Source organism: Lucilia sericata, unplaced genomic scaffold (genome assembly GCF_015586225.1).
Source record: "Lucilia sericata isolate MDLA Ls3-8-SP2 unplaced genomic scaffold, ASM1558622v1 Contig000005F_arrow, whole genome shotgun sequence".
NCBI lineage: Eukaryota > Metazoa > Arthropoda > Insecta > Diptera > Calliphoridae > Lucilia > Lucilia sericata.
In genome coordinates, this window is record NW_023994046.1 from 580,636 (window position 1) to 605,853 (window position 25,218).

At 28.1% G+C, this 25,218-nt stretch overlaps 1 protein-coding gene across 5 annotated transcripts in view; it reads right to left on the reverse strand.

Annotated features, from left to right (window-relative positions):
* The window catches only part of LOC119600553 (disintegrin and metalloproteinase domain-containing protein 10), a 162,376-nt gene that overhangs the window by 132,205 nt on the left and 4,953 nt on the right, over window positions 1-25,218 (reverse strand). For all 5 annotated transcript variants that reach the window (XM_037950861.1, XM_037950841.1, XM_037950852.1 and 2 more), the window contains one exon: window positions 9,681-10,246. In XM_037950861.1, the coding sequence (XP_037806789.1) occupies window positions 9,681-9,762 (82 nt within the window). In that variant the 5' untranslated portion in view covers window positions 9,763-10,246. The remainder of the gene's footprint in view (window positions 1-9,680; window positions 10,247-25,218) is intronic.

Here is a 25,218-nt window from a genome sequence, read left to right on the forward strand (position 1 = left end):
GAAATACTACACACAAAATTATATGGTAATGAAAAAATACGATTATCTACCCTACACCATTATAAATACGGTTCAAAATAGTATTCTAATACGGGTAGACATGTAGGCAGATGAAATCAACAGTTGTCACATTTATATTTATATAAAAAAGCAAATCAAGAAACTTTTAGATATGATTAAGAGCAATACTAAGTTGACAATATATCTCTCTCTTAAATTAAAAATTACTTAACATTCTGGCTTATCCGAAGATATCCATCATATTTTATGTTTCTTATATTTCGAATACATCGATTTTGTGAATTATCAACTTATGGCCCTAAACCTAAAATTCTTCAAGACCGACTGTAGCTTACTAACTTGTTAATAAAAAAAGTCGATTATATATACATATATTTCTTTACACGTTTTTTTCACTCTTGTAAAACATCCGTATAATTTTATTATTATTTTAAGACTTGGCCTTTTATGTAACGTAAATAACTAAAAAAAAAGAAATATAAAAATAAAGAATGAAATGCTTAACACAATATGGTTGGTGGGCAAGTTAGTTAATATAGATTCTTTTATACTTGCCATCATACATTCATTCAATTTTAACCATATTAAAACTCAATACACGTTTTAATACTCTGTACCTTTTCCCCCATATCGCCTTTTGACCAGCTTTTCAGCCCATCAAGACACATAACCAAGCAAGCACCTTTAACAGGAATAAGCAATGAAGGAAATGAATAAGGAAAGAAATTTATTTTTATTTTATAAAATTCTATTTACAGTGGTAGAGTCTAAAAAAAAAGGTATAAAACTCAAAGTTTACTTAAGAGTGTTTGAATGTTTTCTATATAAAAACCACAATATTATTAACCAAATATGGGTTGTGTTGAAAAGCAGCTAAGAATCTACTTCCCTTTATATAAACATACATACATACATATGTATGTGTGTTAGTATAAACGAATGTATACTTTTATATGCAGCTACAGTTTGTTACATTTTCAAACATATAAACTTATAAAAAAAAGTATCTAAAGTATTAAAATGCATAAAAGCAGGAAAGGAAATTTTAAACGTTAAGCACCGACAACATGTTGCACATTTTTAATTTTCCCTCCAGTTACGAAACATGAAAGAGCAAAAAAGAAAAATAACAAGAAGTTGTTAAAGAAATAAGATTCAACTAAACAAAACAGTCATAGCGTAACTTATTTATACGCAAAAAAGAAAAATAATCTAAATACGAATGCAGACACTGAAACAAAACACAATAGATGAAGGGAACTCAAGACCAGAAGTATAAAAACTAAAAAAAGAAAAGTATTGTAGTGAACCTGTCATAAAATAAAGGAAGAGCATGGAGTCTTAATCATTTTTTATGAGAAAGATTTCTAGCAGCATTAAGCAGTAAATATATATTTTAAAAATGTCTGTTAAGTTTTTCCTACTCAGTTCTCTATATTAACTATTTGAGAATCACTGTTATAAAAGCTATATTAAGAATAAAGTGATTTTTAATAATATTATAAAAATACAATTTTTCTTCTTCATCTACCACTGCGTGAAACATTCTAGTTGTACTATTACGATTTTTATATCCAACACATAACCATCATAAAAATATGATTAATCGTGTGTTGCTCTATACATATACATATGTATGTATATAAAAAGCGAATATATATTTAAACATAAATGAGGATATAACATAATACTTACATATTTATATGTAATGCATGTATACGTCAGGTTATTTATCCATCCATTATATACATAGCTTTACGTACATACGTATATTAGGGTGTTTTATTCTAAATTTGGTGAATCAATTGTTTTGAAATCTGATAAAAAACTAAAATCTGAAAATGCTGAAATCGGACAGAGAAAGCGAAATATCTATCTATTCTATCTATCTATCTATCTATCTATCTATCTATCTATCTATCTATCTATCTATCTATCTATCTATCTATCTATCTATCTATCTATCTATCTATCTATCTATCTATCTATCTATCTATCTATCTATCTATCTATCTATCTATCTATCTATCTATCTATCTATCTATCTATCTATCTATCTATCTATCTATCTATCTATCTATCTATCTATCTATCTATCTATCTATCTATCTATCTATCTATCTATCTATCTATCTATCTATCTATCTATCTATCTATCTATCTATCTATCTATCTATCTATCTATCTATCTATCTATCTATCTATCTATCTATCTATCTATCTATCTATCTATCTATCTATCTATCTATCTATCTATCTATCTATCTATCTATCGATCGATCGATCTATCTATCTATCTATCTATCTATCTATCTATCTATCTATCTCTCTATCTATCTAATTTGATTACTATAATTGGAAGCGGGACTAACTTCAGACCCCATTCATGATTTTTAATTCTGTTAAAGTTGTGGGAAAACAATAACATTTGTTTAAACCAAAAAATTTCGATTTTGTATTAAAAATTTTTAAATCTTTTAGTAAATATCGAAAACTTTATCGAAAATCTTGGAAAGTTTTTTAACGGGAAAATGTGATATACTTTTTCGACGTACTTTTGTATCCTCTATGTGCAATGGGTAGCGTCGATTTGAAATTTTAAGAAATTGTATAAAAGTTATACCCTAATATACATATGTATGTATGTATATTATATGTAGCTAAAACATTCAATAATGTTCGTAAGTGTTGTTCTTGCAACCCACACACAATTTTTCTTTAAACGCGTATCGAAATATCCATCTACACATCGTGTTAATGTACATGATGTAAATATGGATGGTATGTATTTTGGTGGTAATATGAATAAATTATTTGCAATTTAAATTATTATTATGAAATGCGTTAAAGTTCTTACCATACGGTGCTGCACTTACACACTCACTTTGGCTCACTCCGTAAGTCAAACAGCCAACTACCCAACCAGCGAATATAACAACATAAGAGAGTTAGAAGACTCTTGTCTGAACTGCTCTTTTTGTGGTTTTCTTTTATCGTTTAACATTTAACTTGACTCTAAAGAATTGTTGTAAAATAAAAAAAGTTACAAGACTTTTTTACATATCCAGTCAGCCAGTATTCATATAAAAAGTTTTTACTTTTATCGAAAGAAAAATAATGACGGTGAGTTTTTAAAGGTTAATGACTTTTTAGCTAAGGAAGCATTATCATACTTGCTATATATGGTTGTATGAAATATAAAAAAAAAACCATATTAATAAATGATTAATAAGAATTTACTATGTGTATTTGTATGAGAAGGTTGGTTAGATGATTGTTAAACTGACTAACTGATGGATTTATTTTGACAAATGTTCAAACCTGCCGCAGAAAAGTACAACGTTTATAAATAAATAATTAAATTGTTGTAAAAAAGTAAACAAAAACCAAATAAATATTTTATATGGAGCTGTAATTCCTTTTACAAATACTTCCGGGTTATTTTTGTTTTACATTACAAAACACGCTTTTGGGGATTTTTCTTCTCTTACTAGCAGACTTAATATACATAAATTATCTGCAAGTATGTAGGTGCTTAATATAAATTGAAAAGTATCCATCCCTAAACAAACTCATAATTGGGACTTCATTTCGAGTTTAACTTAAATGGAAATTAATAATTTGTTGCTTTTGGATGAATTACCCTGGAGCCATGTAATAATGAATGAATGGCAACTTATTAGCTTGACAGCTAATAACAAGCAAACTCCCCCATACCACCATAAGTACACACATATATACATACATACTTATTTACGCCCCCAAGGAATTAATAAGTTAAATATGTTCAAATATGCATTTTCAAATTTAGAACTTTTTCAATTTCGTACAGAGTTAACAGCAAAATTACAAAACAATGAATAGTATTCAAAGTTTAAATAAAAATATGTTTTTCAAAAAAATAAAACAAGATAAATTGTTTTGGCGCCTAAACAAAAACACAGCCAGCAGAACTGAACAGTATAGAATAGAAAAGCAGCAACCAAGCAGAATAGAATGTAAATTGAATTCAAAAGACAATGACAAACTGAAACAACAAACAAAACAAACGTCAGCAACTTAAAGCCGAGACAAATGACAGTACTTTCCTTGCTCTTGTACTTGTTTTTTAAGTATTTACATCCATACAATTATACATATTTACTTACACAGACACAGACACAATCACAACCTCAACTCAAACCTTTGACAATAGAATTGAGAGAGAGAGAAGAAAAAAACCTTGAAGCTGTAAAACAATATAAATATTTTTTTTTTATATTCATATTGTAAAATTTTTAACAACAACAACGAAATGCAGGGAAAAACAAAAGAATTCTTTTATTTTGAAGGTTTAGAAGAATTTGAATACTAGTATATTAAGGAGGTTTTTTATATGAACATTTATAATTTTAGGAACTGCAGCTCGAAATATTTTATTACTACTTTTAGACAAATTCTAGACTTTTTAGACAAATTCTAAAAATTTGAGTCGATTATTATTTTAAAAAATTTTGAGTCAAATCCACTGCAATTGAATCGAATATTCTATAGGCCCATGCTCTAAAATTGAAAAAGGTGTCAATAATTTCGATATACATAATACAATTTGTATCATAAAATTGTTATTTTTAATGGGGTCCACCCTAATACATAGGTGTTATTATTATTATTATATTACAGAGTAAGTGTAAAAATGTGTACGTAAAACAGCACGATAATGAATTCTAGCTTAAAACAGAAACAACAAAAACATTTAGATGAATAGCTACAAGTACAAAGAACAACAACACCAACGACGACAACATTCAAAATGCAAATCAATAATACTTGACACTGAAAAATGCTTCTAAATAAAAATACTTGACACAAGTAGAGCGAGAAGAGACAAAAATTATAATATTTTTCCTTTTGACAACTGACTGACGACACTTGAATGAGATTATTTTTCATTTCGAAATTTCAATGCGGATTATTGATTTTTTTTTATTAAAAGCTACCGCCACTTTAGTTAAGGTAATAATAAAATTATTATTAAATTTTAATTTTAGTAACTTAAAATAATAAACAAAATCGTTTCTTGACTAACGTTCTCGCTCTTTCTCTTAATCTGACATAATCAATACTCAATTTATCATACATTTAATACAAATAATTTAATTTTCAACTGCATGTCATTATGTTGTATTATTTCTTAAATAAAATGAAATAAATTTCAATTTAAGTTGTATTTCACATTTAATCCTTTTTTTGTGTGTTTAACGTAATTAAGCAAAAGACCATTAATTATAAATTTCATTGCATATTTATGAGACCATGGCAACAAGGAAAAAGTACACAAGTTTCGATTTTATTTAACTTTAAATGAAAATATTTTAAAGCTTTTAATATCAAGCAGATATTTAGAATAAAATTTAAATAATAACGAAAACAAACATATCGTTATCTTAATATAATAAATATGAATCTAACTTTTGTGTTTCAATAAGAGTAAATTTTAATTTTCTTGTATAATTCCAAGGAATCGGTTTTTAAATAAAATTTCCTTTGCCTTACGAAAAATTATTTAAATGTCAGATACGTCTTTCTTATATTAAGGTGACGATATGTAGATATTTCTAAAATAGTACTTAATAGTATACGCACAATTGGGACGAACGACGATTTTTTCGGAACGAATATTCGTCGTCAGAAATAGAACACACTTGGGTATATGAAAATGTACACAATCATTGCGTATGACGAAATTCGTCGTACATAACGAACTATGCGATAGGTTTATTTCTATTTCTTACGCAGACAAACGACGAATTAATTGGGGAAAATTGTTTTAAAACCAATTCCGGTAGCCCGAATTTGCTGAAATTTGGCGGTTGTGAATACAGCTAATGACAATACAACATTATGTTCGAATATTCGAAATTATATTCGAAAATTCGAAGTTATGTTCGAAAAATTTTTTATGCTCTTAAAATAATCTCTGGGTCATAAAAACTAAAAATAAAATTTTCGAAAATTCAAACTTAAGTTCGAAAAATTTTTAAAGCCATTAAAACCATTTCTCGTGGCCCGAATTGTCTGAAATTTGGCAGTCTGGAGTACACTTGTTGGAATATTTAAATTTAGGTTCGAAAATTCGAAGTAATGTGCGGAAAAATTTTGAAGCTGTTATCTGAAAATTGAGGATATTCACAAAAATATAATTTAGTTCTTTTCGAGGCCAATTTCTTACATTTTCTAATTTCGAAATAATGTTCGAATAAATTTTAAAACTGTTATATAATTTTTTTTTCCTTTTTATTACTTTTTCCAATTTCGAACAAACAAATTTTGAGACGAATTCGCAGTACGAATAATTTGATTGTGTTCCATTCGACGTATTTACGCAAAGAATTTTTGTCGACTAGTTCGTCGTGCTATGCGAAATTCGTCGTTCGTCCCAATTGTGCGTATACCATAAATCAACATATACTGTTTGTGCTAGTTAACATTTAAATTTAATGCAAATAATTAAAATTTAAATTTAATTTTTCACATTAATCATACAATTTGCAAATACAAACAAATCTCAGTTTAGTCAACAAAACTTTCGAATTTTTACAGTTTTAAATATTTGTTATGTGAAAAATTATTTAAGCCTGTTTTCAATGCAAACAGCATTTGTTATATTTAACTTTAAATTTATTTACTAACAAAAAAAAATACCGTTAAAATCTTTATTTAAACAAATAACAGCCAATGAATTCTTATAAATGTTTGTTGAATTTAATGTATAAACAAAACTAAAAAAACAATGGCTGACGCTAACAGGAAATTAACACTTCTGGTTGCCATATTTCGATTTTTGTTTTATGTCTTTGTGTGTGTTTTTTCCGAATAACTGTCAATAAATAATGCAAGGACTACAACAACAACAGGAACAAAATATACAAATTTAAATTTATTTTAGTTTTTTTTTTTAATTTACTTTGTTTATAAAATAAATGAAAACTTTCTTTTTTGTTTTATTTTCATTAAAATGTTGAAAATTCAAATTTATTTTCCAAATTATACACAACAACAAATGAAGTTTTAAATTTTACTTCTTTTTTTTGTTATTGCTTTTAATTCCTCTCCGTAAAAAATACAAAAACAAAAAACAATCAACATGAATAACTGAAATTTTTGCAATAAAACATGTCAAAGTCAGATTTTTGTTTATAAATAAAAAATAGAAATATATACAATAATATACGTGCTATGTACATTAGAGGTGCCCAAAAAATATCGATTTTTGGGCACCTCTAAAACTTATTTAGTTAAACATATATCAAATCCGAAGAAATATACCTTGGCCCCTATCACTAAACAATAAAATTACTATTTTAATTACTAAAATTATTATTTTTCTTATTTTATGGGCACCTCTAATGTATGTATATAGACCTGTACATACACCGGCTCCTTTTTATTCCCACCATTAAGATGGGGTATATTGATTTTATCATTCCGTTTGAAACACACCGAAATATTGGTCATAAATCCACAAAAGTATATATATTCTGGGTCCTTATTTAATTCTGAGACGATCTATCCATGTCTGTCTGTCCGTCCGTCTGCTTGTTGAAACACGATAGAGTCCGAAGAGAAAGTGCTAGAGAGTTGAAATTTTCTACAAATATTTCCTATAGGTAAGGCTTGTTTGGTATTGAAAATGGAAATCTCTTTACCGAACTTTATGAGGATAGGTCCATAATTTACCCTACCCCCATATAAGGTCCTCTTTAGAAAATTACTGTAACGGTCATTACTACCTTAAAAATAAGAGTATAAAAATGAAATTCGACACAAGCAAGTTAAATCCTTTCTACCAAGTTTTATGAGGATCGGTCCACAATTGACTCTATTCTTCATATAAGGTCCCCCTCAGAAAATGACTGGCTTCAAAATAGGAGTATAGCGCTACAATTCGACATAAGTAAGTATCTTACAAGCCAAAATCTGTCTAACGTATTTTATGACGACCGGTCCCTACAAAAATGACTCCACCGCGCATTTAACGCTTTTCGCTGTCATAAAAATCCGAGTACAACTGTGAAATTCACTATAAACACTTCTGACTGAACTAAAAATGTTATACGAACCGAAATATATCGGCATATAATTGACTCTACCGCGCATTTAATTTAAAAGTTGGACAAAAATATTTTGTTTTTAAAAATTAATATTTTTTTAATCCGAAAGAGATGTGTCCATAATTGACCTAAACCCTTTTCAAATATCAATCTAATGTTTATAGGGGAGCATTCTATATACGGCACACGGTTTGATGGTAGGTATGTATTATTCGGCATAGCCGAATATAACACTCTAACTTGTTATTTTATTTATTTGTAATTTTTATTTCTTATAAAAATTTTTATTAAAGACAAAAATATTTTGAGCCACCCTAATATGTAGCAAAAATATAACATTTGCAGTATACTAAATAAGTTTGCGAACAAACTTTTCTAAGTTTTAATATTGAACTAAATTTGAATGTTTTTAAGGCAAAATAAAATTACTCAATCCAAAATAATGGACAGATTTCAACCATTTTCCTCCGTCCAAATTATTGGTGAAAATCAGTAGAAAATTGTATTTCCCCCGCTTTTTAAAGAATTCAAAACATTTTTTTTAAAGTATTTCAAAATCAAAACAACATAAGTTAATATTCAATCTGAATTGTTCGAAAACTTGTAGCACACACTGTATCCAAAGTACATACAGCTGAGTACTACATGCAATAAAATGTTATATTTTGTATCTATAGATACAATAATACCAGAGCAATACTTAACAATTAGCAAATGTCAGCTAATACAACTATAAAACTGAAATAAATACAAAATCACACAGATACAGTGAGAAAATAAGAACAACACAAACAATAAAAAAATAACAAGTTTATTTCATTGTTGGAAGATTACTTTTTTTAATTTTGTGTATTTTTAAGCAATACATACAAATTGAATTAAATATTTTATTCATTTGTTGTTATTATTATATGGATTTTTTTATATACATATTTATTTTTTGGTAAAGTCACTTTCATTGTTTGCCATTTAGAGATTTTTTTTGTTTGTCCATGTTTGGGAGGGCGGCGAGACTGTTTGGTGAGCATTACGCATTACAAAAGTCCGTTATTATTGTTATTGTTAGCAACAAAAAGTTTCGAAAAAAAATTGAAAAATGGTCTTTGTTTCGTTTTCAATGACAGCGTTTGACTAAAAATATTTCATTTGCCGGTGTTGCTGTTTTGCTTTGATAATTTTCACTTATATGAGCAATAATTAAAATAAATTTACAAAAAAAAATCTTGTTTTATTGCTGTTGCTAAATAAAAAAATATTATAAATAATTTGATTTCATACCACACACTTATGGTCAAAACCACTTATTCCACAAAGTATGACTGACAACAGCTAAATAAGAGAAAAAGCCGGTTTAATTTAAAATTAAATTTTTGTATTAGGAAAACTGTGTAAAAGCTGAAAACAAAAACGAAAAACAATTTAACATTGATCTCTTTTTATATGAAACGTAAATTGTCTTTTCATCAATATCTTGTTGCTTTGATAGCAAAATTAAAAAATATTTAAAAGAAATTTAAACTAAAATAATTTAAATACTTGTACTTGCATATGGGTGATTGTACTTACCGGGCAACTTGAGTGGCGTTGGACTGGCCATATACTCTTTGTGAGCCATAAGCAGCACTATGGCCACAATAATCCAATTCATATTGTTGGCTAAATTATTTCGTTTTGGCTCGTTTCGTTACGTTTCTGTTTAATAAATATTTTTCACTTTTATTCAACGTTGCTGTTGTTGCCTCTGTAACGTTTTGTAAAATAAACCATAAACTTGTTTTATTTTTATTTGTTGAAATTTTTCACACTTCTTTTTTTGTAATTTTCAACTTCGCTTGACTTGACTATTGACATTTTATGATTGAAATTTTTATCTTCTTTTTTGCTTTTTACACTTACAAAACAATTTAATTTTTTTATGGCAATTTTAGTTGAGTTGTTGGTCTAAAGACCAACATATTAATAAATTTTCATTATTTTCTCCTCTCCTGCTCTTACTTCAATCTTGGTTGAATATTACTTGTATATTCAAACTTGTTTTTTTTTAATTGTTTGTATAATTTTGATTTGATTCCATTATATTAAGATTTAATATAGATTCGTAGGTGTAAAATTAACGTTCACACATATAAAATCTGCAAAAAAATTAAGAAAAATGTGGAATTAATTAGTATTTAAATACATATCTAGATAATGCTATAATTAATTTTATTATTATGAAAAAAATACTGGATTTATTACAACTATAAAATCGTTAGAAACACTGTGGGTTGAACGCATGTTATTCTGAGCAAAATGCACAAATCAAGTATTAAACTAAAGTTGTTGACTATAGACTAGACTACAGACTAGACTACAGACTAGACTATAGACTAGACTATAGACTAGACTATAGACTAGACTATAGACTAGACTATAGACTAGACTATAGACTAGACTATAGACTAGACTATAGACTAGACTATAGACTAGACTATAGACTAGACCATAGACTAGACTATAGACTAGACTATAGACTAGACTATAGACTAGACTATAGACTAGACTATAGACTAGACTATAGACTAGACTATAGACTAGACTATAGACTAGACTATAGACTAGACTATAGACTAGACTATAGACTAGACTATAGACTAGACTATAGACTAGACTATAGACTAGACTATAGACTAGACTATAGACTAGACTATAGACTAGACTATAGACTAGACTATAGACTAGACTATAGACTAGACTATAGACTAGACTATAGACTAGACTATAGACTAGACTATAGACTAGACTATAGACTAGACTATAGACTAGACTATAGACTAGACTATAGACTAGACTATAGACTAGACTATAGACTAGACTATAGACTAGACTATAGACTAGACTATAGACTAGAATATAGACTAGACTATAGACTAGACTATAGACTAGACTATAGACTACACTATAGACTAGACTATAGACTACACTATAGACCAGACTATAGACTAGACTATAGACTAGACTATAGACCAGACTATAGACTAGACTATAGACTAGACTATAGACTAGACTATAGACTAGACTATAGACTAGACTATAGACTAGACTATAGACTACACTATAGACTAGACTATAGACTACACTATAGACCAGACTATAGACTAGACTATAGACTAGACTATAGACCAGACTATAGACTAGACTATAGACTAGACTATAGACCAGACTATAGACTAGACCAGTCTAATACTTCTTATTTTCAATTACACTTATAAGTACAATTACACTTGTCTTTTTTAATAAATTAAAGGAAGTAGTTTAATATTAAATTTCTATGGGAAATGTTCCCTACAATTCATGCTCTAAGGTTGTCTTTGTTTGGAAGTGTGTAGTGGCTTGTGGTTAAGAACTTTTAACAAAACTAATTAAAATACATCAAACGTTTTCTATCAAACAGCCAACAATTTCCTTATTAATTGTATAAACTTGTTTTTTCAATTTATCATTTCAACGTCTTGTACTGTCATAATAATGAAATTCTCATAAAAAATATGTACATTGCCATGTTCAAATACATACATAGTATATATTTATGTAAAAATATAAAAATTTATAAAAATACCCTGCAGTTCATGAACGAATGCATTAGCTTTCAAATTGAAAATTTGCCATTAGTTACCTTTAGTTTAGTTGGTAGTGTAGTAGTTTGTCAGTGCGTAGATCGTGGACTATGGAATGGAAAGCACAACAAGGCTTTTTTCAGATCTGTTTAGATTCTTCTTTCAAACTACCTATAAAACTGCAGGGTTTAACTCTCTATATGCTTTATGGTATTGGATGGGGTTTTTATTTTCAGTTTCTATATTCATTGTTATATAATATTTTAATAATAATATTCTTTAGTTTTCCTCTTCTGCACTTTTTTACTTCTATTTTCATAACTGTAATTTTGTTATTAACCTTAGTGCAGTGTTGTTGTTGCTATTAGTTTATTTTTTTTACCTTTGCTTTGCATTTTAACTCACAATTACCCAAAGTCTGATTATAGAATATTTAACTAAATAATGACTTAAGTGATGTGTCTCTTCCTCTGTTTCTCTGACTATAGTTATTTATATTTTTCCCATTATTCTTTCATAGTTTTACTGTTATTTTTTAATATTGATATTTCTATTTGTAATGCAATTATATACATAGATATTGATGTGTCTCATCCATTAAACTATAGATATTAATAGAAAAAAGGAGAAGAAAAAGAAACAAAACAAAAAACAATAATAATTAGAATAACTATGCATAATAAGAGGGAAAAGACTTTAATAATGTCAAAATTATAGAGAGACAAACTGACAGAAGGACAGATATTGTTTAATAGAAAAAAAACATTTATTTTTATATAAACACAACAAAAATGTTTAATATTTTACTATAGAGAGTGCTAAAATAAAATTAATGGTAAATATCTTACGATTACTACTTTTGCTATAAACTCCATTACAGATTATTGACCTTCGGTATAGGCCGAAGTCTACTTACGTAAAATTCCCATTAATTTTTTTACAAAATTTAAAATTATATTGTCTCTCTTTATAAAAAGCAGAATTTTTCAACTTAGGTTTTTATTACTTGTGACCACAATTTAATAAATGAACAGAACACTAACAAATTATTAATGACCAGAACTTTACATTTGAGCAACCCTTTTCTGTTTAATATCTCCTGCCATTAGACTGCTACAATATTTCACCTGACTGTATCTACATATAGGGGTATGAAATACATTTATTATATTTATTTGCAAATAATTCTACCTTTTCATGTGCATGAATGTCTATCTATCTGTCTGTCCGATTATATCTAGGTATGTCCATGTGAAAATGTATTTGTATTATGTTTGACTTTGCATGGGAGTGTATGTGTGTTTGTTTCAATGAGTATTTATTTGTTTTGTTGTGGCATGAATGAATTATGAATGTGGCAATTGTTGTAGTTTTATGTTTTATATGATTCTCTGGTCCCTTGTGTCATAATGCTACAACAATAAGGACAAAAAAGCAAAAATAAAATAAAATTTTGTTTATATTGTTCCACCTTCTTTGTTTTCTACTACTTCGGTCTTCCATCTGGTTTATGTCCAGTATGTATCTCGAATGAGTTCACAGCAGTGGTGGGCAATGGACAATGTACTGTGTGTAAACCTGCTTTTCATATGCTAAATAGCAGTAGACAAAACCTCTAATGATCTTAAACACAAGTATAATGTTATTTCGATTTAATAAAATGCCCATTGCTGGTTGCTGATTATATTTGTGCCTGACTAAATAAATTGTTTTGTAATGACAGACGGACTTTTACTACTCCATCCATTAGTTGATGGGTTTTGCAAGATTTTTGTTGTTGTTTTTACAATATTTTTACTGTAATTTGACAATGTTTAAATTTTCTACAAAAAGTGACCAACATTGTGATAGTATTGTTTTTAATGTTGTTGCTGTCATGCTTCTTGTTGCTGTTGTTTATTATTTGTTCCTTTTTAATGACAAACAACAGGAATCAAAGCGGTATAAATGCTTAAACAAGGCCTGAACTAAGTGATAAATCTAAAATACATATAAAGATTGTTTTCCTTTGGTCTTTTACATCCGTCCTACATTATTTCCGAATTTATTTCAATTTGGGAGCATTTTGAAAATAAAACATTTTTATTCACAAAATTTGAGTTTCTCGAAAAACATGTCACCAACAAATATTAAAATTTTACAAAAATTAAGTTTTTAATTTAAAAAAACAAATTTTAATCAAAAATCAATCAAGAATATTTTTAAAGAACATATGAAGCATGTAGCTAAATAAGATCGTAAAAAAGATTTTTCCGAAAACACGTTTTTCGCTTTATACTGTTATAAATATTCGCAGAACTCAAGTAATGATTCCTAATTGAATTCATTCATAATAAATTATTACTTGAATATATGTACATACATAATTACAAACAAATACTTAAGTAAACGCAAATCTTCCATATCCGTTCACAAATTTGCTATTTAAAACAACAACAGTCTCATATGCGAATTTGTTTAAATCAGATTGTCTGTCTACGAGAGTACAAAAGATACGAACAATAACAAAGTCAAGTTAAGAAAATTTCAAGGAGACTTCATAACTAAAAACTAAATTATATATGTTTGTATGTTTATAACTTGTGCTTTATACACTGGTAATGCAAAGAGTGGTCTAAAACTTTATATTGTACCATGCATACCTGCAATGATATTTATTTTTATTAGTTTGTTATATATACATATTTATACCCTACATCACTTTAATGGGGAGGGTATATTGGGTTTGTGCTGATGTTTGTAACGCACAAAAATATTGGTCCTATTATACCCACCTTAAAGTATACCAATCGGCTTAGAATCATTTTCTCAGTCGATTTAGCTATGTCCGTCCGTCCGTCTGTCCGTCCAATTTTGAAGATAATACAATGAAATTTGGTACATGATCTTCTATTGTCCCAGGGAAGCCTATTGAAAATGGTTAAGATCGGTCCATTATTTCACCTAGCCCCCATACAACTGAACCCCTGAATAGGGCTTGTAAACCTTGTAATCAAACTACAGATCGCAATTTTGGTGATAATTCAATAAATTTGGCACATGATCTTCTATAGTACCGGAGATAAAGCGTATTGAAAATGGTTAACATCAGTCCATTATTTCACCTAGCCCCCATACAACTGAACCCCTGAATAGGGCTTGTAAACGTTGTAATCAAACTACAGGTCGCAATTTTGATGATAATTCAATGAAATTTGGCACATGATCTTCTATGGCAACGGATACAAAGCCTATTGAAAATGGTTAACATCGGTCCATTATTTCACCTAGCCCCCATACAACTGAACCCCTGAATAGGGCTTGTTTACGTTGTAATCAAACTACAGGTCGCAATTTTGATGATAATTCAATGAAATTTGGCACATGATCTTCTATGGCAATGGATACAAAGCCTATTGAAAATGGTTAACATCGATCCATTATTTCACCTAGCCCCCATACAACTGAACCCCTGACTAGGGCTTGTAAACTTTACGAATAGGGCTTTTAAATTCATAATTACGTTTAATATACTCGTATCTCAACAAAAAGCTGCAAAACCAAGTGCTATACTAGCCTTGATGACTCTCATGAATTTTATAATTATGGAGTCTCATTTGACCATAGCACCTATACAAAGCCCCCTTCAAAATTTGACTTAAATGTCCACAATTTTATTCAACAATAAATGGCTTAAGTATATCTGAGACAAGGTACAATTCAACTTAAATACTTTATTATGAAAACAAAATCACATTTAATTTTTGTAACAGGTGTAGGGTATTATATGGTCGGCCTCGCCCGACTATAATTTCTTACTTGTTATATTATTGTTGTTGTTTTTCATCGCATATTCCTCTGTTAGCTACTGTTTCTTTTTTTTTCAAAATTAATATAACTTTAGCAAATTACAATGAATGAGTAAAAAAGTTAACAACGGCAGCAAGAGCTGAAAGAAATAACTGTGATAAAGTTACAAATTCACAGCAATTAATTAATTAAGTGCTACACCAAAAACACAAACAGCTTTTTCATATTTATAAATATATACCCAGCAGTCCGCGGTACTAATGCCATAATGTACATATTTATCACAGGCAACTTATTATATTATGATTGACGAGCGATGTAAACACATTGCTTCAACTGCAGACTATTTAATCTAATGAACGAATTCTGCTAAAAATATGTATGTAAAATTAACACAACATTTAAAGTTATATAGGTTTGTGGATAACTATACTATACTGCAGGGTTATTTGATCCAGAGCAACTAATGCCACTGCAATGTTTATTTCATGTGCGAGTTATAACAAAACCACTTAATTAGGAGAAGATACTAAAACCAACACAACAACAAAATAATCATCTTGAATGGAGGACTTAACAAACATTTAGATACATTATTATTTGTATAAATTACACATCAGAAAAAAAAATTTACATATTTTTTCTTAACAAAGCTGTTCCATTGAAACATATGAGAATATGTAAGTATATAAAATCAATGTAATAATTTATTTTTTAGGATTTGTTAGGATGCAAATTTAGCAAAAGGTAAGTTGAAACTTTCTTAAATACACACTGCTATAGTGGAAAGGCTAATACCTCACAGACTCTTTGAAGAATTTTGGAGAGAGTTTAATTTGATAACTTTGAAGCAAATGTCACTCCTGCGATGTAATCGCATCATCAACATACAGATCTGTCACACATTTCGATTGGAATGATTTCATTTCCGTATTATTAATGGTCCGTGTTATTACTGATTAGCTTATCAAAAACAGAATCTTATTTTAGTAAAGGTTCTTGTTATTGAAACTTTAAGAAAAAACATTTACTGCATACAAATTTCAATTCCACTTTAAAAACTGAAAGTGGTTTCATTCCGAAAGATTTTTTCCCTTTCCTTTTCTGAAGAAGCAAAAATACCGAAAATAATTCCTCTTTCGATCGGAATAGAATTCTGTGACAGGCCTGATAATGATATACATATTTCATAAAGTCACTAGTTTGAAAAAAAAAAACACCTCGTACTGTAGGGGAATGTTTGTTAAATGAACTTACTACCTCAATAGGAAAACACTATTTTTGTTTTGTAAAAAATTCTCTATATATTCGCACATATGTATGTATGTACATGAGGGTGGCCCCCAAAATGGAAGTTGCTGATGTTCCCACCGAAAATAAACTTAAGTTCATTCTAAGATACCATTTCATAAAATTTTTGTCCTGACGTCAATATTTGCTGAAAATTTCCCGCAAAATTTTAAAATTTCGATTACTTTTGCGGTTTAGAGTGGAAACGGGGCCACTCTAATACATATGTATGCACATATCGCTCATTTACTAGAAGACTGACATAATCCAAAAAAGTCGTTTCGAAAAAATGGATTTGAATGTTTAATGACATTTTACTATTTTTAAAATATGTAACTTTTAAACAAATCAAGGGATTTGAAAAATTGAACCAGATTCAGATTATAGAGGTTAATGTGTTTATCTGCTAAATTTTAATTTAGTTTATATTTATCTCATATTCTTGAAAACATGAGTTTTAGTTTTTACGACAGATGTTTTGTACCCGAATTTTGGATGCCAGTCTTGTAGTAAATGAGCAATATGTATATCTATTTTTGTACGTATGTACTAATTTTGTACCAAATAAAAGTTTGACTTACTTCTATTAGCCCTCTCTCTTCCTTCTTGTCTTTCTCTCTCATTGACTCACTCATTCTTTTTGTGACATAAAGAACTTCTACTCAAATTGTACAAATGAAATAAAAACAAACGAACAGATAATGTGTAACAAGTTTCATATTTTTGTTGTAAGGAAGTGCAAACAAAATAAATGAAAGCAAAGAAGGAATCCTAATTTAATGATTCGATTTTGAAATTTGACAAAAATTACAGTAATTTTAATTGGTTTTATCTAGTTTAGGTTTTAAGTTACATATTAGGATAAAAGTAAGATCAATTTTTTTATCTCTAATGACTTTCATTTAGAAATATCACACTTACTTTTCGAGCGATATTTACAAAATCCCTACAACTACTTTTTACAATTTGTCTACAACACATGTAGACACTATTTATTTCAAGTGCACCACTGACTTACAGTTATCAGCCATGTTTGCTCATATGTTTTGCTTCTTTTTTTACGAAATTCCAAATAAACAACAAACATTTATTTATTGTGTACCTTTCAGATACCCACATCTTTTACTTTTTATTATTTTACTACAACAGCACAAAGGCCAAAATATTGTGGCTTAAAGTATGTATTAGTGTGTGTGTGTGCGAGCATCAAACATTCACAGATACAACGACTCATACACACAACAATTGTTGTGATGGTAATGTTACTGTTGATGATGAAAACTCAACACAAAACATAATCCCCAAGAAAAGCAACAACTAAGACTACTGTTTATTTGTTTGTTGATTTTTTTTATATTTCTCTTGCTTTCAAGAATAAGCCCACTCCAATAGGAAATTCTCTTAAGCAAGTTTAAGTTTAAGAGAGCACTCTTGAATTAAATAATTTGTTACAAACTTTGTTTTCGAATTTTCCTCAAATAAAAACAACAACAATTGGCAAAAACCATAAACCAGCTGTTTTTCTTCTACTCTGGAAAGAAACCAGTTTTATAGAGTCTTAATAATGAAGAAAAAAGCAATAAAAACAACATTAGCTATTGTTGAAAAGACCAACAAACTATTCTTCAAAAGCAAAAAACATGCGCAGTCTATAAGAAGAAGCAAAAAAAATAAATTTAGAAATCAAAAAAAAAAAAAAAAACGTAGAAAAACTTAATAATAAAACTGGTTAAGAATGAGTGAGTAGTAAGTACATATTGTACGCGAGTATTTATTGTTTATAAATAAAAAATTTACAAGAAAAAAAAACATAAATAACATTTAACTATGGCAAATTGCAAACATAAAAAACTACAAATTAATAAGTAATAGAATGAAACAATAAAACAAAACTAATTTAAACATTTGAAAAAAAATAAAACTTTTGGTTTTGTTATGATTATTGGTACTAATTTATTTGCACTTTGTTGAGAAAACTAATTGGGAGTTTCTTTAATATTGCTCACTAGGATCCATGGCGTTTTAACTAAAAAAAATGCAACAACATTTTAAGATAGTTAAGCAAATTAGTACGGATTTCGTTTAAAAAGCACTGCGACACCTATCAGTAGCGAATTATTGATAATGCGATAAAATTTTAATTAGGATTTATAACAGCATTTATAATACGATAGTTTTCAATATATTTACAAATTATGGACCGATTGTCGTAAAATTTTATAGAAAAGTTTCGATTTGTATAATACTTCTTTGTTTCGAATTTCATCGCTCTACTAGTATTTTCAATTCAGTCATGAGCGTAAGAGTAATTTTCTGAAGGGGTTCTTATATCCGGGTAGGGGCAATTATGAGCCGATACTCATAAAATTGTGTACATAGATTTTGTTTTGTATAGAACCTGTTTATGTCGAATTTCATCGTACTCGTATTTTTAAATAAGAAAACTAGTATTAAAAAACCCTTTGCTGACCGGAACCTTATATAGGGGCTAGGGTCGGTCAGTTATACATCAATCTTCATTAAATTCGGAATTCCTAAGTATAAATTTGTTTATGTCGTTATCTTCATACGAGGTGTAGAGCCAATTATTGACCGATCCTTATAACATTTTGTCGACCGATTTTGGTTCATATAAAACTTGTTATATCGAATATCATCGATGTACTTGCATTTGTATGCCCGTAATTAGCGTTAAAGTAATTATCTCAAGGAGGGCTTAAATGGGGAGTATCGTGATTTACCGACACATTCCGCATGAAATTCGGTAGGAAGTCCTACTTTCCATAAAAGTTTGTTATGCCGAATTTCATAACTATACATGTATTTTCAAGCCAGCAATGATCGTTAAAGTCATTTTCTGAAGGGGACCTTATATGGGGGTAGGGTCTTTAAAAGAAAACTCTAAATTTTAATTTATAAAAAATATTTTGATAAATTCTCTTTGTAGGAAATTTTCATTAAAATTTATTTTTATAGAAATTTGCTGCTAAAAATTGTCTTTTTATAGAAAATTTTTGAAATTTTTGATATTTTTACAAAAACTTTTGGTGATTATTTTGATTTTCTTTTTCCAAAATTGAATTTATAATCCATAAATCTCAATGTCAATATATTTACAGGTAAAGGTAAATGGATAAATGTTATTATAATTCCTATTTTTTTATTCTAAACCCAAAAAGAAATTCGAACACCAATTGGTATATGTTGCCATTTTACTATCTATACTTTCTTACTTTAGGTTTTAAGTTCAAATCAATTAATTAATTTATTATTTAAGAGCGTTAAAACTAATTTGGTTTTAAATATGTATTGTATTTGTGTATTTAAAAAATAAAAAACAATATGTTTTGTTAACAATCTTTTGTAGGTAAAAAAATAATTAATTCATAAATGTATGTATTTGCAAATATAGTAAGAACATTTTCAAACATTGTATTGCCAAATATGAAAATAAAACAATAAACTTTCTATTTATAAAAGTTTTAAATTTGTATATATTCTCTAATAAAATTGAAACAAAATGGCATTTTTTTTTTTTTTTTCAAAAACAGTTTCTAACAAATAAATTTATGCATAATTTCCTTTTTTTGTTTTGTATTTTTGGTTGTTGGTGTTTATATAAAAAAAAAAAACAAAACAAAAAAACTTTATTAATTCAAAAGTTGACTCAGATAAAAATGTAAATTTGCATTTTAGAAAACAAATCTTTGGCAATTAATTTTAAAATTTTTATAAAGAAAACCACAGAGATAAATGTAAATAAAAGAAGCAGTATACAAGTAAACCGTAATCGTATTTTATGTTAGAAACGGAAACGAAAGTGTGTACAGTGCACTCGCGGTAACGTGAACTAATTAAAACCAAGGGAGTTCATGTTAGCGAAATTGTTCACGTTAGCGATTGTCAAATTTCATGAAAAAAATATGAAATTTTAATTTATAAATCTGTATTTTACACACTTGAGCGTGATATTCTTTTATTATTATTTATATTATTATAATATAAAACTAAAATTTTATTAAAATCCATTTTCTTTTAACATTAGACCACTTACAGGCCAATTCCTATCACGCATTCGGAGGAACCAACGGTAAAGAGTTTTTTCATTAACTGGAAGTTCTGATGATTTTAAAGTTTGTCTTTTTCCCGGTCCTTGGTATGTGTTGTTTGCACAACTCAAAATTGCTTCTTTTTATACCCTACACCACTTTAGTGGGGAGGGTATATTGTATTTGTGCTGATGTTTGTAACGCACAATAATATTGGTCCTATACCCACCTTAAAGTATACCAATCGGCTTAGAATCATTTTCTGAGTCGGTTTAGCTATGTCCTTCTGTCCGTCCGTCCATGTAAACCTTGTAATCAAACTACAGGCCGCAATTTTGAAGATAATTGAATGAAATTTGGTACATGATCTTCTATTGTCCCAGGGACAAACCCTGGTTAAGATCGGTCCATTATTTCACCTAGCCCCCATACAACTGTACCCCCCAAAAAGGGTTGTAAACATTATAATCAAACTACAGGTTGAAATTTTGGAAATTTTGTATACGAAATTTTATTCGTATACAGGTGTAGGGTAATATATGGACGGCGTCGCCCGACTATAACTTCTTACTTGTTTCTTTTTAATACTGCATATTGTTGACTTAGCGACATTATACTTTTTTGATAAACTAGTCACACTTGTTCCTCTTTGAAAACTATCTAAAATGTCTGCCTTTTCTTTTAACTGCAAACATTTAGATTTTTTTACACTCATAACTTCAAATTTCTTTGCCATATAAACAAAATAATTTAGGGGATATACATTCATTTATATAAGGAGATTCCCAAAATTGAAAAATTCGAATTTAATGAATGGATTTCAATGTTGTCTACATGCTTAGAAAACATATATTGTGAAAAAAATTGTTCACGTTATAGAGCTTTCTGTGTTTGTTCACGTTACAGAGTAGTCAATGTAAAAAACATCTTGTTCACGTTAGGCGGTGTTCACGTTAGACGGTGTTCACGTTACCGCGAGTGCACTGTATGACTTGACTTTAACCGAAAATAATAGGCGTGAGTATAAGTTTACGAACTGAAAAAGTAAATTATATTTTAAATTGATTTAAATTGAAATAGATTCGTAATGATTATTATGATTCAATTTTGATATCCAGATAAACTTTTATGCAAACTTAACTCTCATAAAAAAAAAACAAAACTACTTTTCTTAACCAAAAAATAACTGACATAGTTTAAACTTTAAATTTGAAGGCAATAAAGTTAAACAAAAACTTTATTGAAATATTAGTTCAGTTGTTGATAATAATTGAAATTCTCACTTTCAGTTAAATAAAGAAAAATATAATACAAACAAATACACACAAGAAAACTCATAGAATCTCATCGATAATAAAGCAAATATTAGATACAAATGCACGCACTATTCAGTTCTATATACAGAAAGTCTTACCCCACTTGAATAAAGATAGAATCGAACAGAGATCTAAAGGAATTTATTGCAATATACATAAAGCACTGCTCAAAAATATAGCGAATTTTTTGTTTATACCATTAAAAAAACTTAAGATAATTTTTTTTTGCGGTAAATTAAAGCATATAGTCCACTTTATTAAAACAATATTGAAATTTATTTTAAAATAGCAAAATAACTGCGCTAGAAAATATTTTACGAAACAAGTCCTTAATTATTGATTCAAAATTATAGCGCATTTATAATCAAATTGGCAATAAAATATTCTTAAATGAAATGTTTATCAATATTGGATCTCGGGATGATAAAATACATCTGCCCCTATATTTTAAGACCCATTTACTCCCAGTTGGTGTTGAGTTGCCTAAGTGTAGCGAAAATTTTGGGTTTTTTTTAACAAATTAATTTTTTAGCACTTTACAATCAATTTATGCAGCGATTTTAAATTCTGAAGACATGAATCGTTAATTAATCAATCATAATATAATTTATAAACATTTGATAACAATTTGGTCAATGTTATATGAGAATATTTCCTTGATAGATCCAAAATTTCTGAATTTCGCGCGATAGCATTGAGCGTTTTTAATATTTCAACTAGGCCTATATTTAAATAGGCCCAAAAATATGATCATATTTTCTCCAAAAGGTTAAAAATTTAGTGACTCTAATATGTTCAAAAAAAAGATAATAGGCCAAGTAAAGGATGCTAAGACATGCACATGTGCTAACTGAAACACCACCAAAAAATGTTTTTAAAATTCTTATAAATGGAAATTTTATTTTCAGTAAATGCAAATTTTAATTTCAAAAAATGGAAAATAGAGGTCAATTCGAACGAAAACTATTCTTTTTATTTAATTAATATACAAATTTATTATCAAATCGATGTAATACGATATTAGATATTTGCGGATTAGTTCTTAATTTTTTTACATTACATGTGAGGTTTAGCTTGCATAGAATTAAGCATATTCAGATCATAGTAATGATGTGTTATTATTCCATAGATAATTATTAAACATTAAAAGCAAGTTTTTTAAGGTGTTATGGTGAAATTTGATAAAATTATTACAATTTGTATCATCACAATCTTAAATCTGCCATGTTAGAGGGTCAGACTGTTGTTTACCTGGGAAAAAAAATTTAAAATTTCATGTCAAAGTTATCTTCAATGTCAGATATAATTCTCATTAAAAAAAATTGGACTATTGACCCATTAGGGGCATATTTTGACATAAAGAAATTTACTAGTACTACAAGACACATTTCAGCAAAAATAACCAAAGACAACTGCTTAATATTTGTGACATCAAATTAAATTGCATTTAGAAGCATAGACAACTGTCCTTTCATAATAATTAATTGCAATTTTTAAAATAAATTAACATTTTTCAATATTGTTTCAACGTATTTCAAAGAGTGCGCTATAATTATGAAACAGTTTTTTATGGTTAGTTTTGTATAAAAAGCCCTATTACCGTTATTTTGCCGACTTACACGGAATTTTGATACTTATTACATAAACTGGACTTCGTTTTTGAATATGCCATCAATCATGTTTTTCTAACTTAATTTATTGTAATAATATAAAAAGAATAAAAACCTAAAACAAGGTGCGCTATATTTTTGAGCAGTACTTTATGTAGTTGCAATCAATCAGACATACGTTAACGAATTTTTCCTTTAAAAATTATTAAATCTCTTTTTTTAAATCGACTAAGTATTCGGAAGTAAGTATTCAATAATTGCAAGTTCGATAAATTTATACAAAAACAATTTGGAAAATAATTTACTTAAAAAAATATATATATAATACATACTTAGATTCTTCCATCTAATAGAAGATAATGATTTAACTCGTTTATTTATATGTATGTATTAGCGTTTTTATATCAAGAAGTCAGATGAAGATTAAAAAGATACATTTTAAAATAATGACTCACACTTTATTCAACACTGACTTAGTACAGTGGTTTAAATTTTGTTTGGAATACAAATTGGCAATAATTAATATGCAAGATGCAAAGTCAGTTGAAGCTTTAACTGAAAGAATTTATTATTTAAAGTTCTGCATAGAAACATGTATCGATGTACATGCGAATGAATGTCTGTATCTGCAGTAGAATAATGAAAACAATTGTAAGAAAAGACACACATTCGTACGTACATGCATATATATGTACATTAATCTAAGAAATAACAATAAGAAATGTATACAGACTTAAATATGTATGTATGTATGAATATTGTATCTATGAATCTATGTTTATATGAATATTGTATGATATGAATGAATGTTTGTATCTAGAAATGTATGAATATGAAAAAATACTGGATGAATAGATGCATGGATGGTTTGATGATTGAACGAAAATATATAAGACACAGCTAAAGATGAAGTAGAAAAAGACGTTGATGATGAACAAAAACAAGAAAAAATAAGTTGTTTTAAGTCAACCATCCATGTCAGACAAACAACACAAGATTTAAATACAAATTTGTCTACATATAAGTAACATTTGTTTGTGCTGTATTATGAGATAACAATAGCCAAAACGTATACAATAAAATATGTATATATTTAGATATTTTAGCAAATTTCACGAAATTCTAGCTAAACCTTTTTTATTATTACAGCACAAAGAAAATATTTTTTCTACTTTTGACACCGACCACAATTATTGGGCTTTTACGTATGACAATGCAAAATCTAAGTAGATACAAATAAATAAATGTAAAATACCCACAAAAGATACATAGTACATGTTTATATTTGTTTATAGATACAAATGTATCTACATACTTAATACCACAACTATTTAGACAAGCATATACATATTTATCTAGGTTTGAAGGTAAACTGCTCTCCACAAAATAAAATAAAATGAAAACACAAAATACTACATGCATGAATTCCGAATAAGACACTCATAATAACTGCC